General features: G+C 36.9%; 1 protein-coding gene across 1 annotated transcript; it reads right to left on the bottom strand.

Annotated features, from left to right (window-relative positions):
• Positions 1-1,245: 1,245 nt before the first annotated feature.
• On the bottom strand, positions 1,246-21,095 carry LOC121427329 (E3 ubiquitin-protein ligase TRAIP-like). Its single transcript, XM_041623671.1, has 11 exons — positions 21,056-21,095; positions 16,851-17,030; positions 14,461-14,593; positions 13,236-13,403; positions 11,954-12,048; positions 11,294-11,407; positions 10,946-11,033; positions 8,832-9,010; positions 3,562-3,760; positions 2,931-3,086; positions 1,246-2,181 (listed from the first exon to the last, which is right to left on the bottom strand). The coding sequence occupies exons 2-11, from the start codon at positions 16,943-16,945 to the stop codon at positions 2,068-2,070; spliced, it is 1,341 nt and encodes a 446-aa protein (XP_041479605.1). The 5' UTR covers positions 16,946-17,030; positions 21,056-21,095; the 3' UTR covers positions 1,246-2,067.
• Positions 21,096-22,142: the final 1,047 nt, after the last annotated feature.

Below are 22,142 nucleotides of genomic sequence, written 5' to 3'. Positions count from 1 at the left end.
TCCTCTCTTTCCCCATGTCCCTTTTGTCAGTGTACATGTACATTCTTTAACAATGTTGTATATAACCTGGACGCTCACTAGCTCTCTTTCTCCTCTTTCCCCACCCTCGCCCCCTCCTCTCTATAACACATATTCTTCTTGAATTGAAGAAAAATATGACAAACAATAACACTGAACATTGTAATTCAAATAAATAAAAACTGAATCATCTGGGGTTTTTTCTTTTTGCAAAACTTTCAGATTTATGTTCTTTGTACAAGATATAATACATTGATTTACAAGATACCATACATTCAATACCAATTACCATCCAAACACATTTTCAATATTGCTTTATCTCAATATTACGTCAAAGTAAACATTTTGTAATTTATTTTCCCTACACCATCTTGCAAGAATCAATTTTTCTATGATTTTAAAAAATCTTTACATTGCACTCACAATACAAAGGTAAACTGCCGCATGAAGTATCAAGTGCCAAAATAATTGAAAATTAGAGAAAAATTGAATTAAAAATACATAAGTCAACCTTCCATAAGTCAAATTATTGCCCGAACTGAATTTCAGACAATATTATGCAAATCATGTTTTATATACTAAGTCATGAAGTCCCAAAGATTTGAATTATTAAAAAGCAAATTTACCTCTGGTTCACAGATCTAAAAATGTGTAGATATATAAAGTGCATAGTATTAGCCTCTTGATCTGCTTTAAAAAGAAAAGAATTAGATTTTTAATAAAGTAAGTGAATGCAAGGAGTAAGACCACTTCATAATGCTGAGTGAAAGCGTGGCCTCTACTTACATCACAAACGCTTGCCTCTCGTAAATGACTCGGGTATGAATATTGTCAAACATTAAAGCTTTTAAAAATTTCAAGCTGCATGTGTTCCAAGTCTATGGACACAACAATTCAAGTGTCATATATCAAGATTTCTGATTTATCACTTCAGCTACCAGTCAAAGTCAGTAACAGTTAGGATGAATAATGCACTTTAAAGGGGTTGAATTTTTATCTGCATGCTGACAATTGTAAATTAAATCAAGAGAAATTTGATGAAAAACATCAACCATGAATTACCTGTACAATATTATCAATCGAAAATTATTTCCTACAATTCTCTTTTACTCATGATCTAAATGCAAAGTGAAGTTGAGTGAACTTAATTTCTGAGATAAGACATTATGAGAAACTGGTCTTGAACTAGTTTTGAGTATTTAATTCACAAGGAACTGAACTGCTCTATTTTTCTTTCATAAGTAGTGATACGACCACTGGTGGAAAAAGAAAAATGCCCGAGTTTGGAAAATGTAACCGATGCAATTCTATGACAGTTTCTATCTATGTAAAGTTCCTTGGACATTTCCTCCCAAGTTCTCTATGTACCCTCCAAGGTTTCTTAGAAATCTCTTTAAAAGTTTCCTTACAAATTCCTGAGATGTCCCTTGAATACTTACAGGGTTCATTGAAGTATCCTAGTAATTTCTGATGAAGTTCCATTAAATCTTTCAACAAGTTTCTTTGAACGATCTCAGAAGTTTCCTCCACAGTTCTTTGCATGTTTCCTTCCAACTTCCTCACATGTTTCCTCAAAAGTTTGTTGAAGGTTGTTGGAAGTCCCTGTTAAAGTTCCTGTGAAGTTTCTTCCAATATTTCCCAAAGAACAATGTAGAATGTTTCTTTCAAAGTATCTATCTTGGAAGTCTCCTTCACACATCCTCAGACGTTTACTTCAAAGCTATTTAAAGGTTCTTGGAAGTCTCTTTGAAAGGATGATTCCTTCGTGGATCCTCCATATCACAAGCTGATAATGTGTCTGTCTACATGTATGAACAAGGGTAAAATTCATCAAAGGAAGTTGGGAAATGAGAAGGACACAGTTCCTTAAACATCTTCTGGACACATCCTTCAGCATTCTTGATGATCACCTTTCAATGTCCTATCAAAGAGATCCTCTTCAAAAGAACTTGTGAATAGGTGTGGACACTGTTTCTTTGACACACTCTGCACACATCCTTGAGTTTTCTTGAGGAACCCCTCTCAATGGAGCAAAACCTTGAGAGTTGTTCAAGAGGGTAAGAACCTGTCCAACGTCGGTAGCGGTTGTGAACACGGTTTCCCTGAAGGTTTCCTCTTTACTCCTCGAGGTGCTTTCTTCATGTTTGGTCTGATGATAATGGGCTGAATAAAAAACCAATTAAGGAAGAATAACAACCTTGGCAATAAAACAAATATATATCAAATACTTTCATTTGCTTTTCCTCAATACGTTATAAGGTATCAGTTCATTATGCCTGAAAAAAAAAACAGGTATAATCAGGTACGCAATATTCTCACAATCAGCAAAGAATTTATTGAGTCGTACAAATTAAAGCTATAAAGCTTGAGTACTGGTATAGAAATTTAGTTTTTGATAGGAAATGGTTGAAAGCAATATGAAACTGTTTACCTTATATTAGAATGCCTATTTAGAAAAAAAAAGAGTTTAATTAAAGTAATTATAACTTTTTTGATATTATATTTATTTCTCTACATGTACCACATGCTTTTCTTCGTGTAGCTATTTAACATAAGAAACATGTGGGATCACACTATAAATAGACAGGCATTTTTTTGTTGTTTCTTATTTTCATTTGCTCATTACTCAATAATTATACCATTTGCTGAAAATGGTTTGACATATATCATACATTTATAAATACTTTTTATAATAATTCTGTGTAAGTTTTGTTCAATTTTGTTCAATTCCGTGAACAGTTCATTACGTGTACCAGAGCTTATCTTTTAACACTATCTGAGGGCATATTTCATCGACAGGAATTTGTAGAAAAAAAAGACACTTTTGAAATGGCTGCAAAATCGGAGTATCATATCCTAAAACTCTCACATAAATACCTCAAATTACAAAATAAATAAGTGAAAAAGGATACTTCAGTGTCAATAAATCTATCATGGCCGCCCATGCCATCATAACCTTTCCTGAGACTGCTCTCGTTGCGACCTGAGAGGGCTCTTCTCTTGTTGAAGAGACTAGATGAAGCTAATGTGTTCTTCCATATAGATGATTCTGACACACTATTTTCAGGCTGGGGAAAGTAGAAAGGTAAGAGTAATGAAAAACAGTGACTCTTAGACACATTAGGAGGAGGACAAGAGTTATCTGCATTATTTCGATGTTGCTATTATCCACATAATACCAGCATCGGGAACAGATTTTGACTTTATGAATGCATTTCTAAAGTAATGCGGATAATTGCCATGTTGCGGTCACAAGGTCACCTTTTTCCAACGCAACCCCATCGGAGGGGGCGTCTGCAGTTGCCATGACAATTATCCGCCTTTTTCGGGTCAGGCGCTCGTTAAAAAAAAGTGGATTATTTTCGGAGTTTGTAAACGCAACTTTTATTGAATTATCGGCATTACTCTTAGGAGGATAATTGGGGGATGGGTTTATGAAAGGGGTATTAGAAGCCAGTGAGGTAGTTTTCACAAAACCAATGCCCAGCTCATTGCCAAAATAATTCATAACAAACACTGAACTGAAAACTGTAAATCACTCACCCTCTTCATCTTGGAAGCCAGTGAGGTAGTTTTCACAAAACGGATGCCCAACTCCCTGCAGGTGTTCCGTGCTTCTAAGCTTGGACTAGGTGCAATGATGTCTGGTGTATCAGGGTTCCCCGGTTCTACAAGGACAATGCTGTCATCCTCATTCTCATCAGGGCCGCTCAGTCTCGGCTTCTTGGTCATGTTACTGGGCCTGGCAATACCAAACACAAGTTCTTCACATATATCAAAACTCCGCAGAGTGCTCAAGGCTATAATTGTCATTATATTGTCTGTAACCAGCTAGTACTAGTACTTTCCAGGCACGCAAGTGCTCAAATGAATGAAGAAGTGAGGTACCCATTAAACAAGTGGAATGCCTCTGGCTGTCTCACGTATGTTCACGGCCTCAAATCAGTGGAGCGCGCCATTGAAAGGCCTTCTCGCTTAGCCGTATTGTTATTGACGTTCGTGAGCATCACTTTTTTCACTCTCTAAAATGTCTGCGACATTAATATCATAAAAACAATGGAATTGTTAAATTTTAGTGAGGCTATGAATGTTTATCATTTACGTTGACTATCAGTGTACCAACATATACCAAATTTACAAGCAAATGTCGGTAAGACTTCGAATGATCAGTCATTTCGATGCAATCCCAAAATTGATGAAAATATAACAGAAATTTGATATAACATTGCAAAATCCTTATTTTCGAATCCCCTTAAATTTTCATTTTCTTCAAAAGCATCTAAGTACACTTTTTAGTATTTTTCATAAATAATAACGGCGGTGGATTTTGTTCTCCAGTTTTTTTAAGGAAAAGACAGGCATTTGAAATCAGGTAATTTTTTGTTATGTTTTCAAAAGAAAATCGTTAGATTCGAACAACTTAATAATAGTTCTCCGAAAGAAGGGTTATATTCTATTTTTTGTGTGTAAATGATACATGACGATAAATTTTACGAGTATATCAATGCATGTTGGATAACCTTTTCCACGATGAGTTTCGTAATTGAGAGAAAAATCAAGTTCATTCCCAGCAAGCGAGCCGCAGAATGATAAATTTTAGCGTGCGCACACGGGCTGATCGCCGTGTCTGCGGGGATGGATATCTAGTCCCATACTGATGTAAGGTGATATTTTCTACGTACCTTTTCCCCTTGCAATGATCACTTTGCACTTTAGTGCTTAATTTTGACACTTAATCTGTGAAAATTGATGGTTAACGATTTTGGAAAATGCTCGGAATAAACCTGACACATGAATGATTTCATTTTCGAGAATTATTATTTCTTTCCTGAATTACCAAAAGGCAAATTTAGGTCAAGATTGCATATGTAACATACTCACATTGACTGTATATAGCGCATAACTGTATATGTGTGTGTGGGGGGGGGGGGGGGGGCGGTGTCTATAATTATATAAATTGTGATGTAAATAGAATCATATTGTATGAAAAAATCATGATGGGCGTCATAGTCGGCTTTCTTTGTATAAAACAAACAAAATACTGCATTTACATGCCATTGTATGCAATGGCAATTTCAATCAGTTTATAATTTTCTTTTGATTATAAAGTCAGCGTTTAGTCTTCAATGTGCATAATTGGTTTGCAAGCGGTGTTTATACCAAAGAGCTCATTCCGGCAATACTTTATTGATAACGGTTATCCATTTTTAAAAACAATATTTATTTACTGCAGCCAACGAGTTCCTGACACAATTTACTTCTTTGACTGTAAACTACGTTATGAATGTCCCCGGATCGGTCTTAAGATAAAAAAAAAGAAATATTTTTTTTTTCGCAAATGAATATACTTTACTAGTTGTAGCTGTAAAATTACTGTCTAAATCCTTTCCTCTTAATTTAATATTTTAGTATTTCATTTACATAACCTAAAGAATAAATTAATAATATAAATGAAAAGATGAATAAATAAATAAATGAAAATAATAAATGAAATTAAATCAATTAAAATATAAAAATCGGTAATCATTAACAGAATAGTTCGAAAACGTATTTCCAGTGGGGTCCTCAACACGTATAGAATTTAGTCTGCAGGCACAGACCCTCATTGGAACTTTGATCAACAAGTGTGCCTCCACGCAAAGACTAGCACATACAAAACGTGCTGTTCCAATACAGAGCGAGAGAGCCTTCAGTACACAAGGCTTGAGTAGGCTGCACATTCAGACCCTTATTTCGAGTGAAGGGTTTGCCCAGCAGACTATTGTAATCATAAATGATAAAATCTGTTTAAACTTAAAAAAAAACTAGGAATTACTATCAAAATTGAAAAGATGACATGTACACGAAATATATTTAAAAAAAACAGAGAAAGAAGAAATTAGAAGTTATAATGTTGTCTCAGGCGGATCGGGAGAAGGGGGTGTTCCTTTCCCCCTCTCTTTCATATAAACATCGTGAGTTATGTATATATAGCTCAATATTAATTCTATAACAAACTTCTTGAAATCCCCATTTTATGACAATTCAACGCAAAAATCGGCTAGCGATTTGCGCTGGTCTCATTAGGCCTATTACATTAATAGATAAGATGTCAATTTAATAATCACTATGTCATTTTTTTCACAATGGAATATTGACAAGTTCTATTTCGCGTTTAGGAAGAGAAATATGATAGTCATCATTTTCATTTGATGACAATGTGCTTAGGATGTCCCGCTCCTATGTCAAAGCTCAAACTAATAATATTGAAACATATCAGTTTATTTCAAACTGTGATCCATATCCACCCATAATAATTTTCCTACAAAGTGCGTGATACAGAACTTAAATTGTCCCTTTTACAGATCGGAATATCAAGTATTTTAATCCCTTTTTGATAGATAAATATACATATATTAAAATTGACTGTTCGCGCTCCGCGCTGGCAGTAATTATTTAGTTGGTGGATACACATTTAGGATCACAAACATTGCCCAGAATATTAAATTTTAGGACAAATACTTGAAAGAAATAGCTCGCTCTTTGCACTCGCACTTTTTAAATAATCCTTATATATGAGATTATATGAAGCTTAGAAATGACTTGTAAGACTACCCCCTTCAATAATACAAACAAAAATCAACTTCAAGCGGCCGATCGGGAAAATTTGGCTGAAAAAATCGCGCGCCCCCCCCTCATTGGCAAAGGCTGGATCCGCCCTTGTCTATTGATAGCTCTTGACGGGCCGAGGGTGGTACCCTGAAATATTTTTGTTGAATTTTCAGCTCAATATATTGCTTTGACCCCCACCCCCTTCACACACATTTTATATATCTCTGTCTACTAACAGCTCTTTATGGAAGGGGGTACCACTTTTTTTAATTTGCAGCTCAATACTTGTATATTGCTCTCACCCCCCCCCCCCTCCCCCGATCAGATGATAACGCCACTTGACCTACGTGATTTCAATTGCCATATAGCCCTATAAGATTCACTGATTATTCATCTAGCTTACACTTAAAAAAAACTGGAGAGTTGTCAAACTCAACACAACTATACAATAAAATAACAACAAAATGACATACTATAGAAAGAAAGTATCAAAAAAATTGAGAACATGGTAGAATAATGGAAATAAAATGTTGAATTTTTTACCCCCCTCCCCCATCACACTCGATCTATTACGTATTAGACAATGATATGAAATTAGGTTGATCTGCCTTTATTTGTGCACGATGTTCTTAACTAAAGTCATGATATGACCATCGACATATGGGTTATAAATTTTCATAGTTTGATCACACCATATCCATTTTAAATTCCTGGAAATTCCAGTAACAATACATATTGTCATGGGTACGACACGCATTTTCTTTATTGAAAAATATCACGACACCAACGTTGAAACTGTGCAAAGGCCTTTAATGGCGAACTCCGCTGGGTTGATACATAGCCTATGGGTGATGAACATACGTGCTCTCACCTGCACCACGCGATTCAACATAGCAGCAGTGCTGACTTTGAAAACTACTATAACTCGCACAAGATGTTCAGTGATACTTGGTTACTCTTATTTCCACGTTTTATGAACTAGACCAATACACTTTACAGAGATAGGATGGTAATTCAACAAATACCCCCAATGTGGCCAAAGTTCATTGACCTCACATGACCTTGATCATGTGACCTGAAACTTGCACAGGATATTCAGTGATACTTGATTACTCTTATGTCCAAGTTTCAAAAGTCAAATCAATAAACTTGCAAAGTTATGATGGTAATTCAACAGATACCCCCATTATGGCCAAAGTTCATTGACCTTTGACCTTGGTCATGTGACCTAAAATGTGCACAGGATGTTCAGTGATACTTGATTACTCTTACGTCCAAGTTTTATGAACTAGACCAACATACTTTTAAAGTTATGATGGTAATTCAACAAATACCCCAATTCGGCCAAAGTTCATTGACCCTAAATGACCTTTGACCTTGATCATGTGACCTGAAACTTGCACAGGATGTTCAGTGATACTTGATTACTATTATGTCCAAGTTTCATGAATCAGATCCAAAAACTTTTAAAGTTTTGATTGTAATTCAACAGATACCCCAAAATCGGCCTTAATCATGTGACGTGAAACTCCAGCAGGATGTTTGGTGATACTTGATTAAACTTATGTCCAAGTTTAATGAACTAGGTCCATATATTTTCGAAGTTATGATGACATTTCAAAAACTTAACCTCAGGTTAAGATTTTGATGTTGATTCCCCCAACATGGTCTAAGTTCATTAACCCTAAATGACCTTTGACCTTGGTCATGTGACATGAAACTCTAATAGGATGTTCAGTAATACTTGATTAACCTTATGGCCAAGTTTTATTAACTAGGTCCATATACTTTCTAAGTTATGATGTCATTTCAAAAACTTAACCTCAGGTTAAGATTTGATGTTGACGCCGCCGCCGCCGTCGCCGTCGGAAAAGCGGCGCCTATAGTCTCACTCTGCTTCGCAGGTGAGACAAAAACCAAAAGGTAAAAAAAAGAGAAATACATGAGAAATTCATTAAACAATAAAATACATAAAAAATTTATTTTCAAACTAGGATTTTTTTATTTGTAATTGTTATGAATGGTATCAAGAGTATTTACACCCAAAATTGGCATTCTAGCTTTTTTTTAGTGAATTAGAGCAAGAAGTATGATTTATGCATTCGCGCTATTGGCAGCCGAGATCTTGGGGGGGGTGGGGCGGGGGTGATACAACCCTCTGCCCGTTTTCTAGAACCCAAAAAAGCCTGGTCTGGTGTGGGTTAAAATGATAATGAACTTACGTAAAGACTTGTTTGAGGGATGCTGACTTGGCACCATCCAAGGGTGAGTTGAGGGCTGCTTGTAAGATCTCATTGCGCTCTTTGAGTTCTTTCTTCTCCTTCTCTAAGCTCTGGACGTCATCTTGTAATGACACGAGAGAATGCTGAACGGCTTCCAAATCTTTAGACTTGATGTCAAGCTGTTGATAGATGGAATTGAAAGTTGACGAATTAAATGAATTGATATGACATGATTAGAATGATAATGAAGATAAAAGTAATGGCAACAAGGCAAGAGCGATTTTGTGTCTCGTCCACATTAATTTGAAAATGAACAGAAATATCGTGATTTGCGAGGGCACGCAACAGAATTGTATCGAAACTTCATTGTGAAATGACTGGGATAATAACACTTGTCATAAGAGCCTTGCACATAAACTTTAATGTTGACCTAAAAATGACCTTTTACCTTACCATGTGACCCCCTACTGCAGAATAACATGCAGGTCCCCCAAGTCCATCTACCATCCAAGTCTGGTTGAAAAGTGACGTACTGTGCGGTTGAGGAGTTAGGTGTCATGAGAGTCTTGCATGTAAACTTGAATGTTGACCTGAAAATGACTTTTGACCTTACCATGTGACCTCCGAGTGCGGCATAACATGCAGGTTCCCCAAGTCCACCTACCATCCAAGTTTGGTTGAAAAGCGACTTACGGTTGTGGAGTTATGTGTCATTAGATTTGTGACGGATGGACGACAGACGACATAGGCCGGAAGGACGACATTTGGTTCCGTAAGTCTCGCCTTCACCTCTTGTGGGCGAGACAATAAACGACAATCCAAGGCTTTCTGCTATGGCAATCACTACTAACCTAAAGACCAATGCAAACCTTACGACCCGACTGATCTAAGACTGGCTTGCGACTGAGTGAGTAGAGAGAGATGAATCACCAGGTAGTCATAAGCCTTCGACACCGCACACCTTGCAATCCGACTGCTCTTCCGTCTGCAACTCACGCATGCGCTTTTTGCTTTATGCCATAGCAACTGAGAAAATGAGCTTACTACCACGTATGCGCATTGTTTATCAGATGCGCGTCGTGCAATGCTGCTGTCTGATTGGCTGGAAGTTGGATTGAGCTTGCGATCCAGTCATAAGGATATTCGTTGCGACTTGTCTTTGACTGGTCTGCGACTATCAAGCACAAGAGCTGTGACGTCACATCTCCCCTCACTCAGTTACAAGCCAGTCATAGACCAGTCAGGTCGTAAGGTGTGCGATGGCCTTAACTTCTATGGTAATTTGCCAACTCGTCCACTCATCACATAGCCTACCTTCATTTTGTCTAACCTCACTGTCATTACGTCCATCAACATTTCATCGAACAACCATTTGGTCCAATCATCACTTCGTATATTAATCACCAGCTTGTCTACGACCATTTCGTCTCATAACAAGTTGGTCTAATATCCATTTCATTTCCATCCATTTTGCCTAATTAACACTTAGTCAAATTAGACCAATTTGAATATCGACCAAATGACTATTGGTTATTAGATGAAATGGTTAGTGGATGAATGGCAATTAGACCATGTGTGGATAGTGGACCGAACTGATAATAGACCAAATGATAGTAGGCGAGGTTGTAATTGGAAGAAATTTGCATTAGACCAATTGAAAATAAACCATTTCTATTAGGACAAAAAATTATGCATGAAAGAGGGCCCATTGTTCAGAATAATGATAATAATAATCGGTATGATTTGTATAGTGCTTAAAACATTACAACATTTCTAGTACTTTACAGATGTATTATTACTCTGGTCATCAGATCCTGGCTTGCCATAAACAATATGCACCTTCTCCACTCCCTGGTGAGCATTCCAATAATTTCAAGACTTAATTGCTTCACACCTGGGTGGAGAGTAGAAAAGGGTGGATTGAAGCTTGCCAAAGAACGTCAGGCAGCAGTGGGATTTATAACGTGGAGGTGTGATGTCACACTAAGTGAGCAACTTGCGTGCAAGTATCATGAAACGCACAATTAATGACACTGTTGGCTTTCGATAGTTGAGATTGACTGAATCAATTACACTGTTTTGTGAGAAGCGGGTTACGTCTTTATGTATCTTACCACTCTTGTTTTTTGGTTCAGGTCTTTCCTTAAACTACTGTTCTCCTCCTTCAGCTGCTTTCTTGAGTCCTTAATGTTCTCAAATTCTCTATAAAGAAAAATCAGAGTATCCAGTATGTCAAATACACAAAGACACAAGTAGCAAGTGACAGAAATGAGCAAAGGCCTCTTGAAATAAGAATAATCAAATACTTGCATGTATCAAAAATTATTTTCAATTGTCTAACCAGAAACTACATGAATCTCAACGGAACAGTGGCTCCTACAGCTTTTGGATCTCAAGACCCAAGATTGGAACTGGTTAGATGATGTAAAATATATTGAACAAATAAAAGTGATGACTTTCACCTTTTCAAAGACGCACAGTATGTAGCTAGCTCTCTTGCTGATTTGGGTCCTTCTCCAAACTCCCGCAGCATATTGTCCACCATGTCAGCATTCATGGACATTACAAGCTCAAATCTGAGGGATGAGAAAGCAACAGAGACAGTGGTGAGTGAGGAGGAGAGATAGAATGAGAAGAGGTGAGAGAGTGGAAAAAGAGTGGAGAGGGGACAGGAAGAGAGAGAGGGGATACAAATAGTGTGGAGTGAGAAATAAACAGAGAGAGTGGGTGAGTGAGGAGTAGAGATAGAATTAGAAGAGGTGAGAGAGTGGAAAAGAGTGGAGAGGGGACAGGAAGAGAGAGAGGGGATACAAATAGAGTGGAGTGAGAAATAAACATAGAGAGTGGGTGAGTGAGAAGTAAAGATAGAATTAGAAGAGGTGAGAGAGTGGAAGAGTGGAGATGGGACAGGAAGAGAGAGAGGGGATACAAATAGAGTGGAGTGAGAGAGAAACAGAGAGAGAGTGTGAAAGACAAAGAACATCCATGAGCATAAAAAGGGAGAGAAGATTGTAAGAAAAAGAAATACACATGACATGAATAATTCAAACTGCAAAGAGGGATTAAACATAAGATGATTAGAGAAATACATATCAAGTACTGAAAAGGAAACTTTGCCTCACCGCTCCAAAAATTTGAGTTTCTCCCTGAGCCTCTTGGCCTCTCGCTTGGCTTCTTTTGCCTCGTCCATTCTGAAACTCATTACATCAAGTTGTTTCTGTTTTCAAGAATAGAAAGAATAACAGTAAACACAACCTTTATTTTGCACATTCTAGTAAACTATCATAAAGTTCAGAGGATTCAAAAAAAATAAGAGGAATTTAGGAAATAATGAAAATTTATAATGTGTGGGTGCATGTATACAAATGATGGTACAGATGATCCTTGGGTAATACCACATATATGTGTGTTCATGAGGATGATAAGGTCAAAGGTCATCTAGGGGTCAAAAGATCATGTTGCATATTTTTTTATCATGAAGTCTCATGATGGAGATATTTATATCTCAATAAATAGATTGAAATTCACAAAGCAAAATGCTGAAGAAAAAAAAAAGTTATTGAATTTGAAAGATTTGCATTATTCCCATGAAACAGTTCTAGGCATGTCATGATGTGTTTTCACAAAATATTGATAAACTTTAAAATTTGATAACTTGATTATTTTTATCCGATTTTGATGAAATTTTCAGCATTTTGCTCTGTGAATTTTACTATATTTATTCAGATATAAATATTTTCAGCCTGGACCATCCCTTTAAATGATGGGAGTTGCTGCTACCCTGTTTTACATTCAACCATTTGAGGGATAGAGTAACATGGACCTGCTGCTGTTCAGTGGCTGCAGGGCGCACGATCCAGTGGCAAAATAAAATTTCTTCTTTCTACTTCAAATACCGGTAATTGAATATTATCGGATTATCTGATGGGTCAGAGCAAATCAGTCAGCGGGAATTACTGACACAATAAATGGGCTTAATGGCAAATAGATCAAAGGGTTAGTAGACAAACTGGTTGAAAACAACTCAGAATCAGATCATGTTGGGTGAGACCCATCAGAAAGTAGACAGAATGGTCCATATTCTGAAATCCGGTATAAATTAGACCATGGTCTAACTCTGTGCTAAAATTATGGAAAGCCAAATGTTTCAAAATTTTGTTCACAGTGAACGCTTCTCATGTTTACTGTGTTCTTACTAATTCTTTGGTGAAGACGACTGTCATACTTATTCTTCCAAAGCAGTTAATAGAGTTTTGGGAGTCAAAAGAGCTAATACATTGAACCTCTTCTGTTCGATATTTATGTAACAACTGGCTTTCCATAGTTAAACCACAACTTTAAACCAGACTACAGAATACGGGCCAGAGGGTTTAGATCAAGGTGCATGTTATCCAGTACACTCACTTTCAGTGCTTCATTTGTAGACTGTTCATCTGAGAGTTTCTTGGTGACTTTCTTGATGTTTTTATTCAACGTTACAACCCTTTCGCTGTTATGTGCGCTCTCTTCAACCAAGTCAGCAATCTCCTTCTTCTTCCTGCAAATTTCAGCTTGCAGTTCACCAACTTCATTCTGAAATCGAAATAAACATACACAAAGGCGTCAACTTAAGAAATATCGCTGATGGTCATTCATATCTTATCTGCTGTGCAAACCCTTCACTCAAGTTAAATAGTCTGAATATGCAACCTAAAATGATATACTGAAGGTCTCTGAAATCAAAATAGGGCTAGTTTTATATGTGCTAGTCTTGTGTGAAGACTCACTTTGGGATCAAAGTTTCAATCAGCTCCACCATATTTTTCAAATATTAGCAAATGAGATGCCATTATCATGGCAATGTAGTGCCCAACATACTTGAAATCTTCATTCCAAAACCAATGTGTGAGTCAGTGGTCAACGGGCAAAACAAATAAGTATACCACCCCAGAAGATTTCTTCATATAACTGATAAGTTTGAAGCTCTGCTCTATCCAAATGTCGAATTTAATATCATCCCTTGTCCCTGAAATAAGAGCATGCAAAAATATATATTTTTCACTTTTGGGGGCCACCTCTCAAAACCTTAATCTGCTACACTGGATAAGCTAACATGGCAGTGAATGGGGATATTCTGGAGCTTTTTTTTTCTTCTTTTTTCCAGGGTTCTTTTCACATTTGAAAGGCAAATTGCCCCAAGCCCCTGCATAACTTTTTTCCCCTGGTTGTTAAAGCTAAATGAAAGTAGCTGCAGTAAAACACTGATTTCATAAGAAAGTCAGTAAAACCAAGATTAAGTATTACTATATCATTGTGGATCTAGATCTGGTACAGTTACATAAACTGTACTGTGAAATCATTAAATCTAAGCTGAAAAACGATCACACTGATGATCGCCAACACAGATATGCATACCTGGGACAATTTATATTATTGCTGGAATAAAGACCTGACGAAAGTGCCCAAGTCCGCGCTTATTTTGCTTGTTTTTCAGCAATTACACAATGTCTTCCAAAATCTTTTCCTATTTCGTACATATTTTTTTATTCATACAAACGGACACTTGGGTGGTCATTATATTGGATTCTGTAAAGTCATTTTGAGATCATTACCACAATTGGCATTTATCTTTATGAGTATAAAAACAGACCTTGAGTGAGGTTGCATCCACTTCTCCATCCTCAGGTTCCTGTACTTCGAAGAACAACCTTATGAGCTTCCGAGACGTGGTATGACGTCTGCATTGAGGGCACGTCGTAGAGCTCTCCAGCCACTGCAACAAGCTACATAAACAAGGATATATCAATGTCATTCAAACATTCTTCAAGTATTTCATATGAAATCTAACGTGTTGGTTGCAAAAAATTATATGTAAATACTAGATTTGTATTTGTAACCTTACTTTAAGATTACAACAGCATGTACATTGTATACTTAATGTAGACAAATGTAGACAAAACATGTATGGCCAGCTCAGTAGGGTGCAAATTATGTGCATGTAATTTCATTTTTTTAAGTAAAATATAACACAGGTGGTAATTTACAATCAAAAGGGCTAAAAATCAATACATAAGTAAAACATAATTGCTCTTAGGCTCAATACCATTCTAGTAACTGATTCACTGAAGGTATTGGATCGATGGGAAATTTAGAAGCACTATTAAAACCCACCTAAAGATTTTGTAAATTGTAAATGGTCAGTATCAATGTGTTCAGGGTCGAAAGATGAAGTAATCTATGCATACTACATGTATATGCCAAAACAGTCATTGGTCATTTCCATTACAAAGGGATATTAACATTCATCTGTCAAATATATTGAATTGATTTTGAAAGCTAAAACAGACAAAAGTAACATTCTGAACTTTTCTACATGTTGTATAGCAATTATTTGAAGAAAAAAATCCTGGCTTATAATAATTATATATTCTCACGTGAATCACTACAGTGAGAAAAATGGAGTACAAAACTAATTGAAGTTTACATTTTTATATCATCAGATCTATAATGTATGGGTACCAATGCTACTGTTCAAGACTTGTACTAATAATGAGATGATCATCATCATCATCGTGATCATGATCATCATCATCATCATCATTATGAAGATGATGATGATGATGATGGCGATGATGATGATGGCGATGACAATGATGATGGTGGTGGATGTGATGTTGATGATCATGATGAAGATTATGATGATGATGCTAAGGATGATGACGATGATGACGGTCATGACAATAATAATGATGCAGAGCTGCCAAGTTGTATTTTCCATCACTTTCAGTATTCTTATCCCCCAAAATCCGTATTTTTACCATGAGATAAATATGCATGCATAATGGCAAAGTTCGATCACTTCTTACATTATTTTGCGCCCCACACCGTCGCACACGAGACCGAAAACTTCAGTCTAGATTTTGGTTGTTCCGCTGAACTGCGTTGGCTGACTCACCAATACATAGACTGAAGAATTAGGAGGCCCGTACGTACAGACAACGTATTAGCAGTAACGTTAGATCTAACATTCGACGGAAACCTGGTTTTTTCCGATCGTATTTTTGCACATAAAATCATAAAATGTCACATTATGAAAAAGAAATTGCATCCATATTTACGGAAAAATGTATGAAATTCAGAAATATCGTACCTTAGACCGCAGTTACGGCTAATTCGTTTCAGATTATGATCGAAACATCGTCATCTTCGATCCTTCCGTCGGTCAACGTAAGTTGCCATCTTGGATGACGTCATCATCCTTACAGACGTATTTACCAGTCGCAAAATATCGCGATTTGAGCCGCTGCTTTGCGCTTGTAAACTACGTGCGTGCGCTCGGAACTTGTCACCCGCATTGATTCGCCAGGATATCGAAAATTCTAATCGGAAAGCCTTGATGAAAGCATAACTCATTGAACGTAGAGGGCAGCAACACACGGAATACCTTTTCTTCTCTAATTTGTTTTTTCCCGTATTTTATCATGAAAAAGCGTACTGCCGTATTTTAAATTGATTTCTGTATGAAATACGGAAAAATCGTACTACTTGGCAGCTCTGATGATGCTGCTGATAATGCTGATGATGATGATGATGATGATGGTGATGACAGTGATGATGGGGGTGGTGGTAAGAATGATGATGATGATGATAATGATGATGATGATTAATCATGACAATGATGGAGATGACAAAGATGATGGTGGTGATGATAATGACTTCAATGATGATGATGATGATGATGATGATGATCATGATGATCATGATGATAATGATTAATTATGTCAATGATGATGGTGGTGATGATAATGACTTAAATAATGATGATGATGATGATTAATTATGTCAATGATGATGGTAGTGATAATGACTTCAATGATGATGATGATGATGATAATGACGATGATGATGATGAAGATGAAGAATTTGTAAGATTAATACATCATATATCTCTCATTTTTAAGCATCCAATTATTTTTGTCACACACAATGAAAGAAAATCTCCTGATCAAGGGAAGGCAATTAATATTACTAACAACTTACCAGTGCTCATGGAAGACATGTCCACAAGGGCAGGAGACAACAGTCTGATCAGACTCAAAATAGTCCGAGCAGATTGAACATATTGCAGGTATCATGATGTTAAAAAAGTTGATGAAGTCCGCTCATCATCATAGCTCAGAAATATTGAGACACATGTTGTTACGAGAATCTGGATAATATCTAGGATAAAAGAATTGATGAAAAGATTATGGCCAGTGAGGAAGGATATATATATATATAGAGAGATAGAGAGAATATATAGGCGCACTCACATAACTACTATTTTAAGATCCTTACATTGGCTCCCTGTAAAACAACGTATTATGTTCAAGATTTTGTTGCTAACTTTCTAACGTTCCTCCTTTTCCAATTCTCTTGTTACCCCCAAAGTTTCCAAATCCTGGGGGAAGATCATTTGTTTACTCATCCTCTAAGTTATGGAATAGCCTCCCTGAAAACATCAAACAGTGCTTGACCTCTGAAACTTTCAAACATTACCTTAAAACATTTCTCTTCAATTCTTTTATAATTTCCTAAAAAGCGCGTTGAACACTCTACAGAGTGGATATGGCGCGATATAAGTCAAATTATTATCATTATTATTATTATTAGAATAGCTGTGTGGTGTTATGTCAATTGCGTAAATGATATGACAGATTCAATGACATTTTTATGATTTTGCCTGTAGTTTCAATGTACATGTAATTGCTAGCAGCAGTCACCAAATTGACTGACATAACATGAACTATTGTGCAAGACAATTTTATGAACCGTATGTTTGCATAATTTGTACAAAAGAGGAGCAGAACTCTTTCACATTACCGATGCCAAATGTAGGAATTAAATTTCAAATATTAATCAAAAACTAATCAGGTTCAAATGTCAGATTGTGTTGAAGAAAAAAGAGACAAAAACTTTAAAATAATCCTTGACATCCTCATAATTTTAGAATTAGGGGTCATCGTTCAGCACAAACTTGGTCATGTTGGAGAAATCCAACTGTGACAGTGTTGTGGTCTCCCTGGATCTACATAGTACATGCATTATTAGAAAATAGCTGAAGATTGGGGCCTATCCCTGTTAAATCAACCTTACTTTTCAACCACATCTCTCAGCTCACTGACTTTTTTCTTTTCAAATCTTGCGCATCTTTTGAGACCAAATTTACATCGCCTAGTTACGTGGTTCCAAAATTATGCAACATTTTGTAAATGCACGTCAGACCAAAATTGCTCAAAAATGTGATTCCGTGTACAAAAAGTCAAAGTCAAAAGTTAGGCCTAAAGGCAAAAATAGGCTAAATGATAACAGTGAACGTTTTTTAGTTCTAACAAGTTAGGCTATTGTCTGTCCTAGATCAAGATTTTTTTTTTTACTTTTGTTGGTCTAACTTTAAATAAATGGGGTTATTAATTAGACCAAAAGCTTCGGTCTCTGTTATGGTGGTTGTTTTTCTGAACTATTTTGGCTCCACTCACCAATTACAGAGACTGAAGTTCTAACTCGATCTGTACAGGGACTCAATAAAATGGCCATATTTTTACTGTACGTGTTTATCATCTGCTGTAATCTTCAAGGGACAAAGCCAAAAGGGCTCTGCAGCCTATCTCAAAGATGAAATGATGTTAAGTTCGGATAAACCAGGAAAGTGGGAGTTGTGCGACAGCAGAAGTATAGATTAGTTCTAAGTCACTTTTTTTTCCTTTTAAGGTAATTTTTCTCAGTTTTTATTTTTTTTTTCATTTGGTTTTGTTTATAGAGGGTAAACCCATCAGTAGTCAAAAACTGTTGTACTTGGGGGCCCTGTATTTACAAAACAAAATACAAGCATATATACAATACAAATGAAAAATACAAATCCTGATAATAAACAGATGGAAATTTCAAGTATAAATCCAATAACAGAAAATTGTGTTTTGGTGCATTTCAGGTACCGGTACTTAATTTCAGGCCAACACATGCAAGACAGAATAATAATCTTTATTTTGGTCCATTCTTTTATATATTTTGATGAAATAAGGACTAAAATCGATGAGCCCCATCATGCCCATCGGGGGGGGGGTTTGCATCGTTATTTTAACCCCCTATAACATTTATATATTTATAAATATCAACTAGACCAAAAGCTTCAGTCTCTGTATTTTGGTTGTTCCGCTGAACTACGTTGGCTCCACTCACCAATACATAGACTGAAGAGCTTGGAGGCCCGTACGTACAGCCAACGTATTTGAACTAACGTTTTATAGGTCGCGATTTAAAACTGTTTTTTATAATTTTAAACGAAATTTACAGTTTCATGGTTTCCATTATCAGGGAAATATAAGTATCGTATGGGCACCAGTATTCAACCAGGCATAATTCGAAGATTTTGACATATTCCCCCAAATATTTAGAAATAGGGAATTTATCTTAATTTCATGTTGTCAGTATTTTCTTTATCAATCTGTCGACTGTATGCGCGGGGATTGAATTATGCTGTGATGGCCTTTTTGCACTGAATGGCACTAGTATTCAACCTATCTAGCGAATCTCTAAAGGGTTTAGATTACTAAATTAGAGCTAGATCTATGTTAGTCTCTGGCTTTGATTATTCCCTCTTTGGTCTCGTCTCAAATGGTCTAGTCCAAAGTCGGATGGGACAAGGGCAGATTGAGAGACAGGGCCATCTTTCATCGCTAGGTTGAACACTTGTGCCGGCGGATTGAACACAAGTGCCAAAAACCATCGACGTATAATTCGATCACCCGCGCACACAGTCGACTGGTTGAAGAAAAAAAACGGAAAAAGAATAACCAGCACTTGCTCTTGGAAATAAAACAGGTCTCAATTTCAGGTAATTTCTATTTTTCTATATTTGAGGAAACTCTCCAAACGGGTTGAATACTACTGCCCTTACGGTAATTGCATACCTTGGACCGGAGTTATTGATAAAAATCCTCTGGATGATCGAGAAATCTTTCATCAAAGACATTTTCACCGGAGCTGACGGTTTTTCTTGCAAGTTGCCATCTTGAATGACGTCATTATCATATCAACTTTTTAATGTCTCCATATATCGAGATTGTTGACGCCCTCCCCGACTCCATTCATGATCTAGCAGTAGAGGCGCACGGCCAATATTGGAGACTGTCTCCCATGAGAGAGATTATCTCCAATATCAGAGACTTTCATAAAGAATTTTGGTATCCAATTTCAGAGACAGTCTCCAGTTTTGGAGACCAATTTTCTTTGTTTACATTTGCTTAGAAAAGGATAACCTTGGCAAATAAAAATGTGATAAGCAGATTCCTCATGAAATATTACCCCTTTTCACCGTCTACTTTAAAAATTCACCGTCTACTTTTGTTTTTATAAGGATTTTTGTTGTCATCCACACACAAAACAAATGGGCTTCTGACCTCAGTGGGACAAAAGTTTGGGTGGAAAAAATCATACGTTTGTTGGTGTTGTTTCTTTTGTTCTTTTGCAAAGCAAGTTTCCAATATGGGAGATTGTCTCCCTTATTGGAGTCTCCCATATTGGCCGTGCCCCTCAACTGTCTAGCATTGGCCGTGGCGTGGAAGCGGGGGGGGGGGGGCGCGGGGCTTCAGCCCCCCCGCCTACTTTTTTCCAAAACTGTTTTAAAAAATTGTAAAAATGACCATATCAATCATTGTGATTTTTTGCATGATCAGCCCCCCCCCCCTACTTTTTTCCAAAACTGTTTTAAAAAATTGTAAAAATGACCATATCAATCATTGTGATTTTTTGCATGATCAGCCCCCCCCCCCCCCCCCCCCACTTTGTTTGAGTTTGAAAACCATTCCGCGGCCCCTGTCTAGTTACAATAAATATGCTATTTATTTTATGATTGCAAATGAAATAAGGGACCCTGACAAAGTTCATCAAAAAAACAAAGCCAAGGTTCGAAAAACAAAAATGATTGGCGATTTGGCGCCTCGATCGAACGCGAGAGAGTCGGTCGGATCAGCCTCAGCTCAGTAGCGATTAGCACCGCCTGATCTCCGGCGGCGCAGCGAGGGAGCTAGCGCTAGCCAGAGCCGCGAAGGTCGAACTCTGCTCGACTTGCTCGTCGATCGTCTGTCATCCCTGTCTGTTGCGTCTTTGTATGGCCTTGTCCTTGTCATATCATATGTGTTCATTGCCATTTTTATTCTCAAAAACAAAATAACTTGATCCTAGAGTAGACTACACCTATTACTTACCGTTTCTTTCGCCTAGTTATAGTTTTTGCCTAAGTTTCCGCCGCGCCGCCGATCAAACAAATAATCTCAAATTTGGTGGGCAAATAATGACCGTAGAGGGCGTTGATTACTTACGTAAAAAAATAAAAAGGCAATAGAGGGGGTAGATGAAAAAATAAAGAAAGGGCCAGGGGGGCGATTGAATAAACATAGCGGCATATGGGCGCCAATTTGATCTGAACCTCTTTAAGGGAGCCAAGTTGGTGTTCAACTTGGGATGGGGGAGGCGTCACTGATTTACCACACCGATCGAATTTCACAATAGAGAATGATATGACGACCTGTCTGACGATCAGATCCAAAATGGGTCTTAGCAAACTATAAATAGGGGATAAGATTAAATATTTTAGGTCTTTTTCAAATTCATGACAAAATACAAAACCATAAGTGCGTAAGTATTAACCAAGGACATTTTACATTACATGACATATTGTAAAATTATCGACATCTTTTTACTCTTTCTCTACCATTAACATTTGAATTAAAGGGGATACAATATAGTCGTCCTAGATATAAGAAAAGAGAACATTTCCTTCCATTCTAAATAAATTCACGCCCTTACTTAAAAAAACTGTCGTCACTTTTGGGTCGAACCTTACAATCCAATGAACTATTTATACTTATCACTCATATAATTTCCATTCTTGGTCGCATGGCAGCGCACCATTGTCTATTCAGTAGTATGCCGATTAAGTTTTTATTCTTTCCTCTAATCCTCGCCTATGGATATAAGAAGAGAACATTTCCTTTTCATTCCATGTAAAATCATGCCTTTACTCGAAAAAAGAGAGGAAAGAAGAAAGGAGTGAAAAGAGAGATCAGGAGAAGAAAAGAGGAGGAAGACGAGAGTGAATAAAATAAGACGAGGTAAAGTCTTGGAAAATTAGCAAAATCTTTCATGTCACTATATAAAATTTTGCTTGCGCTTCGCTTTCGCATTGCCTGTTAAGTGATTTACATAATCTTGCTTAACATATTCATTATTTTGTTTGATTTACACATTGAGTTTTAAAGAGTGCTCTGTAAACATGGTAAAAAATGCCAGTTT

The sequence above is a fragment of the Lytechinus variegatus genome, chromosome 14, assembly GCF_018143015.1.
Source record: "Lytechinus variegatus isolate NC3 chromosome 14, Lvar_3.0, whole genome shotgun sequence".
NCBI classification, from domain to species: Eukaryota; Metazoa; Echinodermata; class Echinoidea; order Temnopleuroida; family Toxopneustidae; genus Lytechinus; species Lytechinus variegatus.
The sequence above is the reverse complement of the archived record's forward strand: the minus strand, read 5'-3'. Positions and strand labels throughout refer to the sequence as shown.